The sequence below is a fragment of the Bicyclus anynana genome, chromosome 15 (genome assembly GCF_947172395.1).
Source record: "Bicyclus anynana chromosome 15, ilBicAnyn1.1, whole genome shotgun sequence".
NCBI classification, from domain to species: domain Eukaryota; kingdom Metazoa; phylum Arthropoda; class Insecta; order Lepidoptera; family Nymphalidae; genus Bicyclus; species Bicyclus anynana.
Genome location: NC_069097.1, coordinates 13885303 through 13904660, shown reverse-complemented (window position 1 = coordinate 13904660; position 19358 = coordinate 13885303). Strand labels below are relative to the sequence as shown.

Below are 19358 nucleotides of genomic sequence, written 5' to 3'. Positions count from 1 at the left end.
CACGATTTATGAAAATAGAATAATTTAAATAAATTATGCCACGACACACTAAACACATCTGGATTCGATGCGGATTTTCTAAATCTGAATTCTCTCTGATTCGGATCGAAGTAGTGTGAAGAGAGACTTATTTCTTACGCCTGGCGCCGCGCCACAACTATTATACATCGTATGGACCGTCCCTAATAAATGGCTACTATATTATTACAGTCCCGCCACGAGATATTGTGTTTGTGAAGTTAGCAACAAATGACTGCGGGCGGGAAGTGTTCGCGTCTGTACGAATGCGCATACTTATTCCGCAGCTAACTTCACAAACATAAAGATCCGTGACGAGCACTATAACTACGTACTTTTATTTTCCTTTCCTAATTTGAACACCTACAAGGCAAAAATTAATAGGCATTTAATAATCAATGCTTTCTATAGGCGTGATTGTAACCACGCGGAGGTTTATATTTACTACTAGCTGAAGCCGCGCGGTTTTACCCGCGTGGTTCCCTTTCCCGTAGGAATACGGGGATAATATATAGCCTATAACCTTCCTCGATAAATGGGTTATCTAACACTAAAAGAACTTTTCAAATCGGACCAGTAGTTCCTGAGACTAGCGCGTTCAAGCAAACAAATAAACTCTTCAGCATTATAATATTAATAGTGATAAAAATTGGGTTTGCATCAAATGAATGCATCCCAATCAATGACAACACGCTTCCCTACGGTGGAAAATCTCTTAAGGTACTGTTACACATGCTCTAAAATAGCATGCTAAAACGTGCTACTAAGTATGCTCCATTCGAGCATGCTTATCATCAGTTTACATTTGCTAGCAATAAGCATGTTATTTTTAAGTTTGCTCCTGAATAAGCATGCTCAAAGCAAACATTCCACTTACACGTGCTAATTTGTATCTATCGCTCTCTGTTTATAGTATCATGTTAGACAGGGTGAGATGAAGGTCAAGAGAATACAGAATAGCAATGCTGATCGACTAGCATACTCAATAAGCAAACCTGTTCAGATAAGCTAAAAGCACGCCCCCTTCCACCCGCGCAGTAAATAGCATGCTCATAAATCGCACGAATGTTGATTCTTGAGCAAGCTCGAAATAAGCATACGCATTATTGGCAATATTGCGATACACATGCTAATAAGTAGCAACTGCTAAATAGTAGCATGCTTTCGTGCTTGAAATGAGCATGTGTAACCGTAGCTTTACGCTTATTTTCTAATGTACAGTCAGCTTTACAGTCATAAACATAAATACGACGTACAATCAGATAAAATCTGTTTACTAATTGCCACGTATCAAACGACGTGATCGTTTTATTTGCACGGATTTATGTAATCCCAGTGGAATTATTGGTTCTTCACGTTTAATCTGTATTTACGTTACAATTAACAGATACGAGACAAGTGTGCGTTATTTATTTATCATTCAATTGATTTACATTACTGCTTTACTGACATTGCAATAAGTTCAATTTTAATTGCGAATATAAATCCAACCGGAAAATACCGTTAAAAAGATATTTTTTAACGAATCAAATCAAAAATATATATATTTTTTTATATATTCTTTGCAAGTTAGCCCTTGACTACAATCACACCTGATGGTAAGTGATGATGCAGTCTAAGATGGAAGCGGGTTAACTTGTTAGGAGGAGGATGAAAATCCACACTCCTTTCGGTTTCTACACGGCATCGTATCAGAACGCTAAATCGCTTGGTGGTACGTCTTTGCTGGTAGGGTGGTAACTAGACACGGTCGAAGCCTCTCACCAGCCAGACCTGGACAAATTAAGAAAATCTCAATCTGCGCAGCCGGGGATTGAACCCAGGATATTATAGATATTCTATTTAATTAATGATGAATAATTATTTACATTGTGGCCTCGATAATGATGATGTCAATGACGAATATTATCGCTCTCTTTCTCTTCGAGATGGAATCAAAGAGAGAGCTAATAATTTTTTTTACGTAAGACAAAAGTAGACAATTAGGTTATATTATGGCGTGCATCTAGAACTAACAGACTTTTTCACTATCTATTAATACATAAGTACGTATCCGTATTTGCCATGGGTACCCTTGGGCCATGGAGTCACAGTGCCAAAAAAATTCTATGAATCATTTCACCGCGGCTAGTTGCCTCGACTGGTGACATTTTTTGGGCAAAGGATCAGCCTGGCTGTCCAATGCGGAAATGCAGCCAGTATTCTTGCCACCATTCCACGTGAGCACGACTTGTATAGTTATTAGGATAAGTTACCTTAAGTTCCTTATTGTATTATTTCTCAATAGAAAGTACGTAATCTGCTATTAGTAATTCCAGTAAGTTGTTTAATAACGCAACTGTGAAAGATAGTACCTACAATAGTACTTGTAAAATGCTCTCGAGATTATAATTAGGAAAGAAAAAAGAGAACGGGCCAAAATAAAGCAAAGTGAGAAATGAGAAATAGAAAGTGCCAAGAAGTTCCATGGCAGCTAAAATAAAAAAGAGTGCTCGAGAAACACGCCAAAATTTGCCACACTGCGCCTTATTAGTCAAAAGCGTAGGTGTTAAGCCTGATTGTAATTTCACTGGCAACCATGCCCTTGAGACCGAAGCAGAATTAAGTTGTTTGGTGGTGTAAATATTAGCTAAGCTACATACACAATAAACATACTCTATAATTATTGTATCAACAACTCGTCCCTTCGGACAGTAATTAAGTATTTCTATAAAGAAGACATCAGGTTTTTTTCAGTAGTTTTTAAAGTCTCGACGTCACGTCGTTCGTTTAATAGACACTACCACAAGCACAATTTTGAAGAATCAGGTAAAAATAATATACTTTTAGCAGACTCAGAAAGCCACGCCACCTGACGTCATATCTGTCTCAGACTACTATTTCCTGCAATACAATGTACTTCTATTCTTTTTTGAGTGCCTCTTCGACTAGCAAAGCTTGACTTCGAGCCTGAGCTTCGTATACCTACTCTCACTATTTTTTTCTTGAGACGAAATAATTGTGCGACACTCTCGGATGTTTTAAAATGAAGACTTCGTGCGGCAACTAACGCTTCTTCGACATAATTATATGTAACTAAAGATATTAAATATAGGTTATTGATAAATGTCATAAAATAAAGTTAACGTTTCTTTTGCAGTGCATGAAAGCGTACGTGGAGTTCGAAGTATGCAACGGCGCGTACGAAGTGTCCTGCCCCGACGACCGCTGCTCGGCCGGCGCGGCGCTGTCGCTCGACGAGATCTCCCACCTCGTCGCGCCCGCGGTCATGGAGAAGCATCTCAAGTTCCGGCTCAACCACGGTGAGCTCACTGTAGCAGATCAGTATGCGACGGCGCGTACGAAGTGTCCTGCCCCGACGACCGCTGCTCGACCGGCGCGGCGCTGTCGCTCGACGAGATCTCCCACCTCGTCGCGCCCGCAGTCATGGAGAAGCATCTCAAGTTCCGGCTCAACCACGGTGAGCTCACTGTAGCAGATCAGTATGTGACGGCGCGTACGAAGTGTCCTGCCCCGACGACCGAAATAAAAAAACGACTGTGTTATTGATGGGCTGCTAATTCACTAAACATCAATCAGCCTTCTAAAACAGCCCTCTAAGTCGAATTCCGGGTCACAGAGGAGACACCCGAGAGTCGTTTCGCCCATCTCTACTGTTTCTGCCTTCAGGCCCCAACAGGAGTTGCTTCTGCGCTCGCCCAAAACAGACGGTGGCGCGGCTGAAGTCCCATTAAAGAGCCTACGACACTTACACAATCAGAGATGAAATCATAATCTCTAACTAGGTTTCTACATTCATTAGCAATAATATTATAAATGCGAAAGTAAGTCTGTCTGTTTGTCTTTTTCACTGAACCAAAACGTTTAGAACTGAACTGATTAAGAAGAATTTTGGTTTGGAGATAAATTGTTCCTTGGAGATTGGGTTTTATTCAGCAAAATTTCATGATTCCCGCAGGATTTGTAAAAAACAATTTCACGCAACTGATTCGCGGGCCAGTCTTAAATATTATGTTGAATGGAATATAATAGATTTCATTCTAGAACATATCTAGGCATTCTGACAAGCGGTTAAGCAATTAGTTAGATGCGCTCCGCTTGATGTCTGCAATGACAGGCCTCATAAATATTAACCGAACGTGCTTCGCTGCGGCTAACATTAACGTATCGCATTTATGAAGCACGCTCGTTACAATTGATTCACCACTAATATGAATGTAACTTTAAAGACTTAACAACGGTTCCACCGGCTTAGTATTAAAATTGATGAATGTTATTTCTACCCTCATCGCACTTTAGATAACTGCAGTTTTATCGACTTACTAGTAGATACTAGGGGTCTCAACGTAGACAAAGAAATGTAACTTCTAATAGCAGACCTAATAGACATTATGGTGGTCAAATGTTGACTTAACTACAGTTATTGAATCCTATCTACACATTTTTTGTGGGTATTTTTCTAACTTCTAATTTTCTAGGAACTTAAAAACTGTCTTTAAATCATAAGTAAACTTAAATGTCCACAACATAATTATGTTCAAAGTCCACAATGACAAAGTCGGGTAAATCGTCCAGTAAAAGATATTTGAATTCTTTGGTATAAATTCGCATTTCCTGTCCATCAACCAAGGTCATGCAAGTGCCAGGGCTGATCTCAATCAGTCCACAAACACCATCGGTCTCTCTGACCTAAGGTCCCAGTCTCACTGGAAACGCCATTATAGAGACATTCTGTCCTCCCACTTTCTTATAACCCTCCGTCTGGATTAATCAATCTTCTGATCTTGCCCACGCTATTAAGAAATCTGTGGCAAATACAGGGTCAGAATAAAAGCCATTTTTCCTTGCACGTGTCTTTCCGTGGCCATATTGGTGCCATTCACCGCACTTTGGTCTTGCCTCCATTTAATGCGTCTCCCTCGCCTTTATACCTGTAATCCTTCTTTTCATCTCGACGTTTGTACGACGTACCTTAAAGATGAATAAACTCATATCTTAGGCTTTCAAGGGACATTTCTCAGTCATACATTTGTAATGGAAAAAATTATATACGAGTATTTATCTCGTGAGCCGTGATAGCCCAGTGGATGACCTCTGCCTCCGATTCCGAAGAGTGTAGCTACGAATCCGGTCCGGGGCATGAACCTCCAACTTTTCAGTTGTGTGTGCATTTTAAGAAATTAAATATCACGTGTCTCAAACATTGAAGGAAAGCATCGTGAGGAAACCTGCATACCAGAGATTTTTCATAATTCCCTGCATGTGTGAAGTCTGCCAATCCGCATTGAGCCAGCATGGTATGGACTATTGGGCTAACCCCTTTCATTCTGAGAAGAGACTCGAGCCCAGCAGTGAGCCGAATAATTGATAATGATGATTTATTTCGTATTAAATCAACGATTTCTCTGAATAATCTTTGCTTTAGATTTATTATTGTTATTGTAAACTTTTTAAAGAGATTTATTTCATCATCATCATTAACAGTCGATAGACGTCCACTGCTGGACATAGGCCTCTTGCTTGGACTTCCAAACACCAAAGTCTCGAGCCGCCAGCATCCAGCAGCTCCCCACGTGACTGCGAGGCTTGGTTTAAAAGAGATTTACTTGAGAAAAAAGATGAATAAACGTATCCATTAAGATTATTATACTAATATTATAAAGCTGGAGAGTTTGTTCGTTTGCTTGACCGCGCTAATCTCAGGAACTACTAATCCGATTTGAAAAATTCTTTTAGTGTTAGATAGTCCATTTATCGAGGAAGGCTACAGGCTATATATTATCCCAGTATTCGTACGGGAACGGGAACCACGCGGGTGAAACCGCGCGGTGTCAGCTAATAACGAATAGAAATAACGAGCACAAAATACTTTAACCGCAATTCGCTATTTCTAAAATGTTCAACTAAAAGCATTTCGATGTGACATTGCTTCTTGCCATTTCTCCTCGTTTCTGAGTTCTGTGGTCGTAAAATATATATTTCCAATATTGCACGCTTGCAATAATCCTTCCTTTCCGCTGACTAGCTCCGTATATGTTTTACGACGTCTCGGAGAGAGTCAGCTATATGCTGCTTTATGTCTTATGTTATTAGATTCGGAACATTTGCATATATCGCTCGTCGTCTTTGTACCTACGGTCTACAGTAGAGAGTATAATAGAGATTAGAGATAGTAGAGTTATTGGTGCCAGAGGTTCGTCTGGTGAATTACTTACTATCGTCATTCTTGCAGACAAAGGTCTAGAATACCACAGAATCATAATAAAGGTTAAAGCCTATCGTTCTCCTATCGCCTATCTATTTTTTTTGTATCAGCAGTTAATAAAATAAATAATTAGTAAAATAAAAAACTACTTTTGGATGGAGTGATTTTAATCTACCTATATTATTTAATGGGTCCCGACTGTTTTCAAATTGCTTTCAATACTGATGGTTACAACTTGTTTTTATTGTTGTCAGTATTTATATTTAATGCAGTCTGTTTTTTTTTTTTATTTTACACTTTTTAGTTACGATATTAAGAAGATGATATCCTACTTTGTACTGAACCCTGGATGGCCGAATCCGACTCGCACTTGTCCGATTTATATATTTCATTATAATAGATTGCAATCTACTGCAGACCAAATAAAATCTGCAACAAACAATCTCAAGAGACGAAAACATGTTTGGAAAATGAGTGAAAACAGCAAAGTCCAACGAACCGTCTCAAATATAAATTGTACGGGAGGGTACGTTGTATGCTAGTTATAAATTCAATTACTTTGCCCCCGCCCCTGGGCACAAAGGGGTGTGTCTCTACACGGCTCGCTTTACAATATTTACGCTCTATAAAATCTTATTTGGAGTTCAGGTTCACTTCTTGAGAATCGATTTTCATTATATCTATGGAACGTTCAATGCAAGATAAGTCGTATTGTGACCAGGGCTTTATTTACTTCTTGGTACCGGTGTGGATTACATAATTTATTAATTGATTTTGAAAAAAATTAATTTTATTGAAAAAATTTGCACTATGATTAAATTTTTACCTTAGTGCAATTTTTTTTTTTGGAAATTTCACACTAATATCATAAAGGTGAAAGTTTGTGTTTAAGTGTAGTCCATGGTTCCCGCGGAATTTGTGAAAAATTTAATTCCACGTGGACGAAGTCGCGGGCGTCCGCTAGTTATTCAATAAATTGGTGTTCATATAACAATATGCATTTTCCTCTTCATCATACAAAAAAAATGTTTTCTTTTTTGTAACATTCCATGATATTAAAAGTTAAAATTCAAGCGACTTCAAAAATAAAACGTACTGACAAAACTGAAAAGCGAAAAATAACATCATACTATGTTCTATACATATATCATATTATGTTCTAACTGTTGATCAGTTTGAAGGCGGTGCTGACCGACGGTTTAACACCCTCCGAGGTACGTGCTATTACTGGATATTCCTGGTAATAAGTAAAACACTTTATGTTTAGAGCCTGAGTCAGAACTTGAACCCAGGTCCTCACGATCCGTAGTTGCACAAGACACTGAACCAAGGCCACTGAATTAAAGGTAGGTAATTAAAAAAAAAAATCAAAAAAAAAAATTTTTTTTGACCCAAACCCGGATGGACACCTACCAGGACTTCATGATTCGTCGTTAACATAACCACCGAATAATGTAGATACGAGTAGTCGAAACGAGCAATTGTGAGCTACTTACAAATTCAATTACTTTGCTCGTCCCTGGGTAGGACCGGGGAGTGTCCGTCTGATATTTGCGCTCTACTAAATGTAGCACTTAGGCACCTTATATTTGTATCTCGAGTTTTAAAGGCTCGCTTGTTTTACCATTTTTATAACCTTTGGTTAGCTTGCCTTACACCATACACCGGAATTTTTCATGTCTTTAATGCCCAAGGCTTCCCCTTTACTGCGATCTTACCTGATGTAGATTTTAATGTAGAAGCAGACTTACTTGGAAGAAGTCAGCTATCTACTTATACATTAAATAATAGGGGAGCCCGGGATGCTAAATTTGCAGTTACTAAAGCGTCATCGATTAGATTTGGTAGATTAAATGATAGCAAGAATAAATGTTTAAAAACTTTTTTCGCTTGCAGCGGTGGGGAAAATACTACAGACTTTGAAGACAATTTTTATTACTTTGGCTTACTGAAATCATCAGAAAACATGAGCGATTATTAAAAAGATTTTTCATTCAAATTAAGTAAAAAATTAACCGAGTTCGTGACTCGATACCAGAAATATAAGGGTTTTATTTTGTAACTTTGGAACCTTCCCAACGCCCATTTATATGCCTATGTTTAAAGTAAATTGTAGTCACGTTCGATGTCTATCACGAGACCAGACCGGAGCCAATTTAAAAAATATAAAACCCCTTCATTGAAAACCAAGTCACTGACTGCGAAGGAATTTTTTTTTTATTATTCTTTACAAGTTAGCCCTTGACTACAATCTCACCTGATGGTAAGTGATGATGCAGTCTAAGATGGAAGCGGGCTAACTTGTCAAGGAGGAGGATGAAAATCCACACCCCTTTCGGTTTCTACACGGCATCGTACCGGAACGCTAAATCGCTTGGCGGTACGTCTTTGCCGGTAGGGTGGTAACTAGCCACGGCCGAAGCCTCCCACCAGCCAGACCTGGACAAATTAAGAAAATCTCAATCTGCCCAGCCGGGGATCGCACCCAGGACCTCCGTCTTGTAAATCCACCGCGCATACCACTGCGCCACGGAGGCCGTCAAAAGGAAAAAATAACTGTCCTCCGGTAAATATGATCCGTTACAAAACAAGCCAAGGCTAAAAGTTTCAGGATAGCTATAAAGTTGCCGGATGGTTACAGGTAGCGAAAATAAACGGCGTTAATTTATTGTCCCCATTCACTTCCGTTTCCGGGCGAGATAGCGTCTTTGGATCGAGGTTTATTGGTGTCAACGAACTCGCGGAAACTGAGCCTCCACGTTTTATACATTCCGCGTATCGTATTCTCAGTACGGGGGATATTTTATCTGTGTACAAATCAAACTTTAATTAAAGGTGATTGTACGGATTCCAAATTAATGTTAAATTTATTTCGGCCATTTTAATGAACAACTCGAATATACATATAGGCATATGTATTACTTCAATACTTGGTCGTTAACCTTATAAAATCTTATACGTGATAAGATTGTAGTATATTTTGTATTTTACTAACAAAAGTTAAAAAAGAACAAATAAATAAACGAGAGTAATAATAAAAATCATTACATTAGGGGGAGACCATCGATCTCGTATTAAAAAGTGGATGCACAATCAGCGACCAAAAACGTCCCCACTCAATGAGTGCCAAATACAACTTCTTGGCACTCAATTCAAGTAGTCGCATTTGCAAATTCAACCTTAAACTCAATCCTTAAGGCTGAGTTTGCTCTGAATTTGGGATTTTATTGAATACTAGCTGACGCCGCGCGGTTTCACCCGTGTGGTGCCCGTTTCCGTAGGAATATGGGGATAATATATAGTTTATAGCCTTCCACGATAAATGGGCTATCTAACACTGAAAGAATTTTTCAAATCGGACCAGTAGTTCCTGAGATTAGCGCGTTCTATCAAACAAACAAACTCTTCAGCTTTATAATATTAGTATAGATTGGACTATAATTTAAAAAAAATTAGGTATAATTTTATTTACCAATCATTCTAAAACTGTCAAAGTAAAATTGGTCAGTTTTCAAGTGATATTTTCTACATGATTGTACTTTAATTTTAAGAGGTCAGTGGGGGAGACTCTTCCTTTTTTATAATATACCTATCTAATGTCAATATATTGTTGTCAATATAAAATGCACGTAACCAGTGCCTAACAAAATTGCCTTCCCCGCCGCTACGTAAGTATAGTGCAGCCTCGACCTAAGTGCGGTCATGACTCAATGGACATGCAACGAATTATCCAATCTGTAACTCATTACCAATGCGGATATATTCGTATCATTTGTTCGATTAAAATATCTTTGTTTTGTCTCTACTTGAATGCCAGAGGCCGACGGGCGGCCGTGACATGGGGTTTCCTTTTCCCGGCTTTTTGTTTGTTTACTTGTTTATTTATATAAATATAATGTTGCATTGTTGTAAACAAAGTCCTGACAATTGGCTTTTTTATCATAATGTCTTTCATATTATGCGCATGTTATCTCTTTCATAGAAAGGCTTATTTTTTTTAATTCTTTACAAGTTAGCCCTTGATTACAATCTCACCTGATGGTAAGTGATGATGCAGTCTAAGATGAAAACGGGCTAACTTGTTAGGAGGAGGATGAAAATCCTTTTCGGTTTCTACACGACATCGTACCGGAACGCTAAATCGCTTGGCGGTACGTCTTTGTCTCAGTTTCTGTTTGTACGGGTCTCTGTTTGTACGGGTGGTAACTAGCCACGGCCGAAGCCTCCCACCAGCCAGACCTTCACCAATTAAGAAAATCTCAATCGGCCAAGCCGAAAGATCGAACCCAGGACCTCTGTTTTGTATATCCACCGCGCTAACCACTGCGCCACTGAGGCCGTCAGAATAAGTAATAAGGAGATGGGACTTAGTCGCAGTTATTTTAGTAAATCTAAAAGATTATGGATGTAATAATAATGATTTTTGGAAATACCAAGATTTATAAGTTAATATGTATTAGGTACCTCTATAAAAAGGATTATAGATGTTTTCTAACTGAGTAAGCAATTTATACAATATACAAACGATTTCGTCAACGTGAAATTAAATTTTTCACAAATCCCGCATAAATCATAGTTTTTTTTTCGGTATAAAAAGTAGCCTATATGTTGCTTAATAACCTCCTTTATCTCCCAATTACATCAAAATCGGACCAGCCGTTCCAAAGATAAGCCCGGACAAACACACTGACAAAAAATTTAATAATAACTTGGGGGAAATTGCGTAATTTGATCGGATCTGTTTGGCAGCAAATTAATACCATTTGTAGTTGTCAAACAGTTTCATTGAGGATTTGACATTTATTTGACGCATATTTCATTAAATGGAGCTGTCAAACGAACCCGATCAAATGGCGAAAGTACCCACATAATTGTGTTTTAGTATCGTGTATAACTATACGCACTTGACAAAACACAGCTATTTTGAAATCACAGACGGGCACTTTAATTTTAATTCCAAACGCTTTTGCGTTCTAACAAAAGCAATTATTTTATTACAGAGGTGGCGATGGACGCGATGCGAGCGTTTTGCCCCAGACCCGGCTGCGATACAGTTGTCCCCGTGCGAGCCGCCAGCCCCGCGCATTGCCCCACGTGTCGACATGACTTCTGCTCGCAGTGTAATCAGGAGGTAACTAACTAGCTGCAGTTCGTTTCATGTAGGATGGTGCGGGTGACAGTTCGTTTCACTATTGAAAGATTGCCGCGATTCACTATAATAGTACCTACGTATTATGAACGTCATACAGGGGATTGTCACCGTACCCATGCTGTCAGAAAAACAATTTATCTAGTTCATAAGCCTGACATTAAAGCAATAGACATAGACGTCTACGTATCAGGGGATAATGAATTAAATTATATAAGCCAACAGTAAGATGGCTAGTAGATTTTAATAATGGCGAGAAAAACTGATGCGAGAGTAATTATGTACCCTACTCGAATTACCCCATGCGAGCGTCTAGGCCCCACACCACGTCTAGTATTACCACGATGTTATAAAACGAAATAATATTTCGTATTATACTATCTACCTTATCATGCTAAATTTTAAATATTTTTGGCTTTGACATTAAGAAAATGCTGTAAACCTTTTTCCTCCCCTTTAAATTCCTTATCAATCATTCTTACATCCTTGCGAGATAAGCATTTAGTTTATTTTTTAAATGCAGTTTATTCTGTACTACTAATAATGTGATAATGAGTTTGATGTAAAGAGGTTGAAGGATGATTTTGTTTATTTTTGAAAAGTTCTATTATCAGAGCTTTTAACTACCGGGAACTACCAGGATAGAATAGGATATAAATAGCTACATTTTTAGCAAATGCTCGTCTTGCTGGCAAGTCTTAAATATTGTCAACAAGTAAGTTCGAATAAAAAGTGACTCGAACTGCTTTTTCCGTGTGCGTTGGCGTAACTAATTCTTATAAATTCCGCATTTTATTGCACTTGTTGGCGTTCGCCTGTTATTTTGCATATAAAATAATGTCGTCTGTTTTGCATAATCCGTTGTTATGCTACTTACTCGTAGATGCTTAGACAATACAATCCAGTTACGTAGTCTAGACGTTTTCTACATTTCTGAAGAAGCTCGTGACTAGATTAAATTAAAATTTTCATTAGAATTAATGAAAGCATTGAATTTGTTGGGTAATTAGTTTGAAGCAGCAATAAAGAGAAAGGATTTAAGACTATTTTTAATTAACATAATTAACTTAATATCTATTAGGTTAATTATTTCCTTAATAAACACATGAGAATTCACTAAAGTCAAATATTAATTAGAACAAACTTATAGCTAAAGTTAATTAAGTCTGTATTTTAATCAACGGTATTTTTAAGACTCGAATTTTTAAGTTTCGGCTTCGGTGGTCCTGGGTACGAGTCTTTGGTCGGTCTTTGACACACACACTCCAGAGTTAGGAAATTGGTGGAGATACGACCCCGTGCCTGGGGCACGATATGTCACGAGGCATTCGTATGTAACTGTAGCTATTAGGAGTTCATAAGCCTGCTTAGTACAACGGGGAAGAATTACCAACGTTATTTAACGTAAACTTAAGCTAGAACTAAGAAAGCTAAGCCCATTAATGGAACAATGCATGTTTGAGCGCGCGAATGCGACGCTAGGGCGGGATGTATGTAGGTCGAGCACAATGCAGCGACACGACACGGCGTTGGCAGCGTTCATGCGGTCGCACTCCATTACACTCGTGCGCCCCTGGTACATGCTTAATCCGATCTTAACGTTGTACTATGATATTTTTTTTTAATTTTGACACCTCTTGGTGTCTTTTTGCAATATTTAAGCACGCTTAGTATTATAAACCTGGAAGAAATACCAACGTCGTTAAGCTGGGACTAAGAAAGCTAAGCCCAATAATGGAACAATGCATGTTTGAGGGCGCGAGTGCGACGCGAGGGCGGGATGTAGGTCGAACACTATGCAGCGACACGGCGTTGGCAGCGTTCATGCGGTTGCACTCCATTATACTCATGCGTGCCTGGTACATGCTTAATCCAATCTTAACGTTGTTTTACCTTCGATGTTGACCGACCAAAATATGGTCGATGTCAATATATCAAGCCACTGTTGATCGACCATTTTTTGGTCGATTGCGTAGTGTTTTATTTTTTACCTTCTTTTGGTTATTTAGCCCCTTTTGTGTACTCTTACTTATATTACACATAGTAAAAAGAACAAGGATGGCAATAGGTCCCTCACTACTTTCCGCGCTCATTTCAAAAACATATTTTTTTTTAATCTTTGTACATTATGAGTGTTTTATTCTATGTTATAGTAAAATAATGTTTAAAAAATTAAAAAACCATAAACAATCAAGAAATAATGGTAAATATTTAAATTATAGCGGGTTTTGTGCGATAGTCGTGCAACTATCGCTCGTCTGATTTCAACTATTTTTCTAAAATATGTTGTTTTGCAGTACTAATTACGTTTATTTTTTTAAATTAGTTTTATATAGCTCCAATACACAACTTAAAAGAAATTGGTAACTTTTGTGCCCATGGGCGGTTTACGCGTTTCTCGCGCGGTAGGCGACACAGTTGAGCGATTTTCGAAAATGGCGTCCAACATTTAAGAGGACAGACGCCTTTTTGTTCGTCTCAACACCGTTATTATGGGGTTCCCTTTTTTTAAAAATCTTTCATATACGCATCGCACACATATAGAAAATCACTACCGTTTTGACGTAGCATAACGTATACGTATTCACATAAAACACACAGCCATATTAACGAAACAAATGCACATCAATTCTGACAGCATTTTGAGGAAAGGCCCTTAGAGAATCTCTCCGCCCATCTCTTCTGCTGCTTCTGCCTTCGGGCCCCATTAAGCGTTGCAAACCCAGACGACGCCGTTGAGGTTCCATTGAAGACTACGGCGTTTACACAATCAGCAAAAAAAATCTGCATTTTTTTTCTTGTTGACGAGAATGAAGTTAATAAGCGTAAATATTTGTCCAGCCAATCTTTGTTTAGTAAATTAGCGACGCGTTGTTGGCAGCGTTCAAGCGTTTGCATTTCATTAAGCCGTGTTCACATGTGTATAGTTCGTCCTGCCCTGTCACTACATTCGTATCACTATCGTATGTATGTGGACTGCAGTAATTATACGCAGTCATGGATACTATACGCGTCGAGTTGGATTTGGTCTTTTCTCTTTTTAGGAGATCTTTAGAGGAGCTTGCACAGAATTTTTTTTATATTTTATACGTACCTAATCATAAATAATGATGTGATACATAGTAAACTGATAAGCGTCCACAATGCGAAGCGAAATTTGATATAAATGAGCACGCTGCTTTACACTTCTGCGTCCCTGATACATTGTTACAGTTCGTGGGCTGTAATATGGTGCGGGTAACAGCTTGTTTCGCTCTTGAAAGTTTGTCACGATTTACGATAATAGTACGAGTACGTATTATGAACGCCGTACAGGCAACTGTCACCCGCACCACTGTAGCATTTGTGATTTGGTATACATAAACAATAAAGTCCGTTAAAAACTTCCTTATTCAGTGCAGCACGCGTTTGGGGGCACCTACTTCCTGCTAGTTACGTACACATTTCAATATAATTACGCGAGGATTCATCACCTAGTAGTGATGTGACCTCTGCCTTCGATTCAGAGGGCGTAGGTTCAAATCCGGTCCGGGGCATGCACCTCCCAACTTTTCAGTATGTACATTTTAAGAAATTAAATATCACGTGTCTTAGACGGTGAAGGAAAAACATCTTGAGGAAATGCTCTGCGTGTGTGATGTCTGCCAAAAAGAGGCACAGAAAGAGGATTTTTCAAATTTTCTATTTTATGTTATTTCATAAAAAATAAAGAGATGTAGAGTCACAGCTCCGTAGAGAACCGCGATAGCCCAGTGGATGACCTCTGCCTCCGATTCCGGAGGGTGAGGGTTCGAATCCGGTCCGGGGCATGCACCTCCAACTTTTCAGTTGTGTGCATTTTGAGAATTAAATATCACGCGTCTCAAACGGTGAAGGAAAAACATCGTGAGGAAATGCTCTGCGTGTGTGAAGTCTGCCAATCCGCATTTAGCCAGCGTGGCGGACTAACGCCTAACCCCTCTCATTTTGAGAGGAGACTTGTGCTCAACAGTGAGCCGAATATGGGTTGTTAATGATGACATCACCTAGTTTTGTTTCTAGGCGAGAATCTTGACGTAATGTCACTAGCATTTGGAATAAAACCCGCTATTTAAATAACAATAAAGTCCGTTGAAAATTTCCTTATTCAGTAGAGCAAGCGTAACTACAGAGGCCATTGTCGGACACGGACAGAGAGACGAGCGCTTTCCCGCGGCGTTTCGTTCGGCATCGGCGGCTGGGAACAAGGGGCTGTGGTGCTATTGTTACTGGAAAACACTGTGAAAAGCGCGCTAACAATGTCACTTGCCTCATTTTTAGGGTACCGTTGTAAACGAGGCGAGACGGTACTGGTGTAGTAAGTTATGGCTCTTCGTTATCGAATTATCGAAGCAATATTCGGCTTACTGCTGAGCTCGAGTCTTTTAGAATGGGAGGGGTTAGGCCAATAGTCCACCACGCTGGCCCATTGCGGATTGGCAGGCATCACATACTTTTTTTTTTATTTTTTACAAGTTAGCCCTTGGCTACAATCTCACCTGATGGTGATGATGCATTCTAAGATGGAAGCGGGCTAACTTGTTAGGAGTAGGATGAAAATCCGCACCCCTTTCGGTTTTTACACGGCATCATACCGGAACGCTAAATCGCTTGACGGTACGTCTTTGCCGGTAGGGTGGTAACTAGCCACGGCCGAAGCCTCCCACCAGCTAGACCTGGACCAATTAAGAAAACCCCAATCAGCCCAGCCGGGGATCGAACCCAGGACCTCCGTCTTGTAAATCTACCGCGCATAACTCTTCGCCACTCTTTTGACGGCCGCGTGGCGCAGTGGGTAGTGACCCTGCTTTCTGCATCCACGGCCGTGGGTTCGATTCCCACAACTGGAAAATATTTGTGTGATGAGCATGAGTGTTTTCCAGTGTCTATGTGTATTTATACATTATATAAGTATTTATATGTAGTATATAATTGTATATTAATATTATAATATCAACTATCTTAGCACCCATAACACAAGCTACTCTGTATGCTTACTTTGGGGCTAGATAGTGATGTGTATTGTTTAAGTATAATTTCTTAAAATGCACACAACTGAAAAGTTGGAGGTGCATGCCCTGGACCGGATTCGAACCTACATCCTCCGGAATCGGAGGCAGAGGTCATTTCCACTGGGCTATCGCAGTTCTCTACGGAGCTATGACTCTACATTTCTTTATTTTTTATGAAATAACATAAAATTGAAAATTTTGAAAAACCCCCGAATGTCATGAAATTATATTAATTACAATCGATCAAGTTATCAATATTCTCTTTCAGTGCGCTTTCATTCGGTTATTCTTCCCCATTTTCACCCCCCACAACTTTTAAACGACTCAACCGATTTACATCAAACATGTCTACAAACACTCGCACATAAGTCACCTTTAATACAAAATAACTAAATTGAAATCGCTTCATCCGTTCGGGAGATAAGGTGCCACAAGCAGACTGATAGACAGGCAGATACGTCAAACTTAACACGTTTTTAAGTTTTTTTTTGAGATTTTTTTTTGCGACGGGGATTAAAAACTACTCATTAATCTGTAGGTTCTGAAGAATATTCACGTCCACTATTGCATTTGGTATAAAAACCTGAGCAATTTCAATAAAATATGGTCCGTTAAATTTTCTTATTTACTCGAAGTAACCCTAACACAATAAACTCTCGGATTCGGCGGCGGAACAAGGGACGCTGGTGCTATTGTTGTTGCTGGAAAAGCTATGAAAAGCGCGCTAACAATGTCACTTGGCCCTTTTTAGGGTTCCGCTTTTAAAACAAGAACCCCCCGTTTTAGTGGCGTGAAAAACACCACGTTAAATGTGATGAGATTGTCTTAATTATAAAATGAGTTATTTATTTTGCTATCATCCGCGAAATGTCGACGAACCCATGCGACAACGTCACCCAGGTCGGACAAAATACTCTCTACGTACGTTTCACCCCGAAACCGGAGCATCCTCAGGAGATGTTGACTCTACAACGTGCAATTGCAAAGTCTTATTGAGATTGTCTTATGCTATACTTAATCAACGTATTCCCATGGGAACTACGGTTATGCTAGCCACTCACCATCCGATAAGCTCACATGCCTGCAGCTCTAACGGCTTGACAGCCGATATAACTGATCGTGTGTTGGTCGCGATGTCCATGACGTCATGTCGATCGTGACCAACACACGCGTGGTTTTCTATTGGTAAAGGAATTTGTTTAGTAGATACAGAGATCCCCTATGCAAACTCACGAACTTTATAATATTTGGATAGATTAGTGTAGAATATTACATGTACATGGTAAGACAAATGAGCCTTTTTTTTAAACTTTACAAGTTAGCCCTTGACCACAATCTCACCTGATGGTAAGTGGTGATGTAATCTAAGATGGTAGCGGGCTAACTTGTTGAACAGCATGAAGACAATCCTTTCGGTTTCCACACTCGATGGACCTTGATTTTTTTAACAATAATTTTTGCCAATGTTCAGTCATCTACCGGGTCTACAAAAGGACCAGGCCTCTCTTATTATAGGAGCCCACTCGATGAGGGAGGTCTTGGTTTTGAAGCTTATACCAAAAGAGGCTTCGGCCGTTACCACCCTATCGGCAAAGACGTACCGCCAAGCGATTTAGCGTTCCGACACGATGTGGTGAAGAAACCGAAAGGGGTGTGGATTTTATCCCACTCCTACCAAACCCGCTTCATTCTTAGATTGCATCATCACTTACCATCAGGTGAGATTGTAGTCAAGGTCTAAGTTCAAACGAATAAAAAAAATTAAAATTAACATGTTGTAATTTGAACCACTCCGATTGAATTAAGTTTTTGTTAAAAATCCGAAACAAAAACGTTTTATATAACGTAGTAGGTACGGAGGTACAGAGTACAATAGCGTTTTATATAAAAAAGTACAAAAACGTTTTACATAAAGTATTACTACTTTATGTAAAACGTTTTTGTACTTTTTAAATACCACTCAGAATATAAAATAAGTGACGTCACAAACTTGGACAAAGATCGAAACGCGCGGATCGTACAAAGTTCAGGATTAACAAACAAAAAACAAAATAATGAGCGAGGTTTGTAATATTTATTGCATTCTTTCTAAACTAACTTATAAATAATAATAGTAATAATAATAATAATAATAATAATAATTGCCTTTATTCAGATCAAAAAAAACTTAGCCTAATAACAAAGAGGTTATGAAAGACAAAAAACCTACATATAAACATTAAGAGCAAACTGTTCAACTTATAAATAGTTATAAATTATGATACAACAGTACCTAGCAAGGTTTTCTTTTAGAGATCTCTACGAGCTATGGGATTAAAATATGTTTGAGAACTTCATATATAGTATTGAAAAAGATTTTATCGAAATACTCGTATAGACGTACTTGACATTATTAAAATACTTAATTATTGCAAAATACTTTCAAGGTGTTGTATTAGAATTTGAGATGAGTGTATTTTTTCTTACGTCCTTTGGATGTAACTATACATGGCTTTATCTTTGAGTACCAGAAATGAGAGAGAGCGAACATGCAGTCAGATTTTGTTTTTTTTTTTTTTATATTAATATGATATTACAGACAGGAAGAAAAATCGAAATTACATTTATCGTGTTGTTAAATCAACGATATTTTATAATATTAGATATGATACTAGCGCTTCGAAACTGAGGCGAACAATGGCGCCCAATTTATTTCATTTAGTAGCATAGTAAACAGCGAATGAGCCGTGATAGCCCAGTGGATATGACCTCTGCCTCCGATTCCGGAGGGCGTAGGTTCGAATCCGGTCCGGGGCATGGACCTCCAACTTTTCAGTTGTGTACATTTTAATAAATTAAATATCACATGTCTTAAACGGTGAAGGAAAACATCGTGAGGAAACCTGCATACCAGATAATTTTCTTAATTCTCTGCGTGTGTGAAGTCTGCCAATCCGCATTGGACTATTGCCTAACC

General features: G+C 38.8%; 1 protein-coding gene across 3 annotated transcripts in view; it reads left to right on the top strand.

The window, feature by feature from the left end:
• LOC112052128 (uncharacterized) overlaps positions 1-19358 on the top strand; it is a 130122-nt gene that overhangs the window by 84302 nt on the left and 26462 nt on the right. For 2 of the 3 annotated variants that reach the window (XR_008251479.1, XR_008251478.1), the window contains 2 exons: positions 3158-3478; positions 11224-11354. Coding sequence is in view for 1 of the 3 variants with exons in the window: in XM_024091072.2 (XP_023946840.2) it covers positions 3158-3320; positions 11224-11354 (294 nt within the window). In the remaining 2 variants the exon portion in view is untranslated. The remainder of the gene's footprint in view (positions 1-3157; positions 3479-11223; positions 11355-19358) is intronic. The other variant, XM_024091072.2, reaches the window with a different exon arrangement.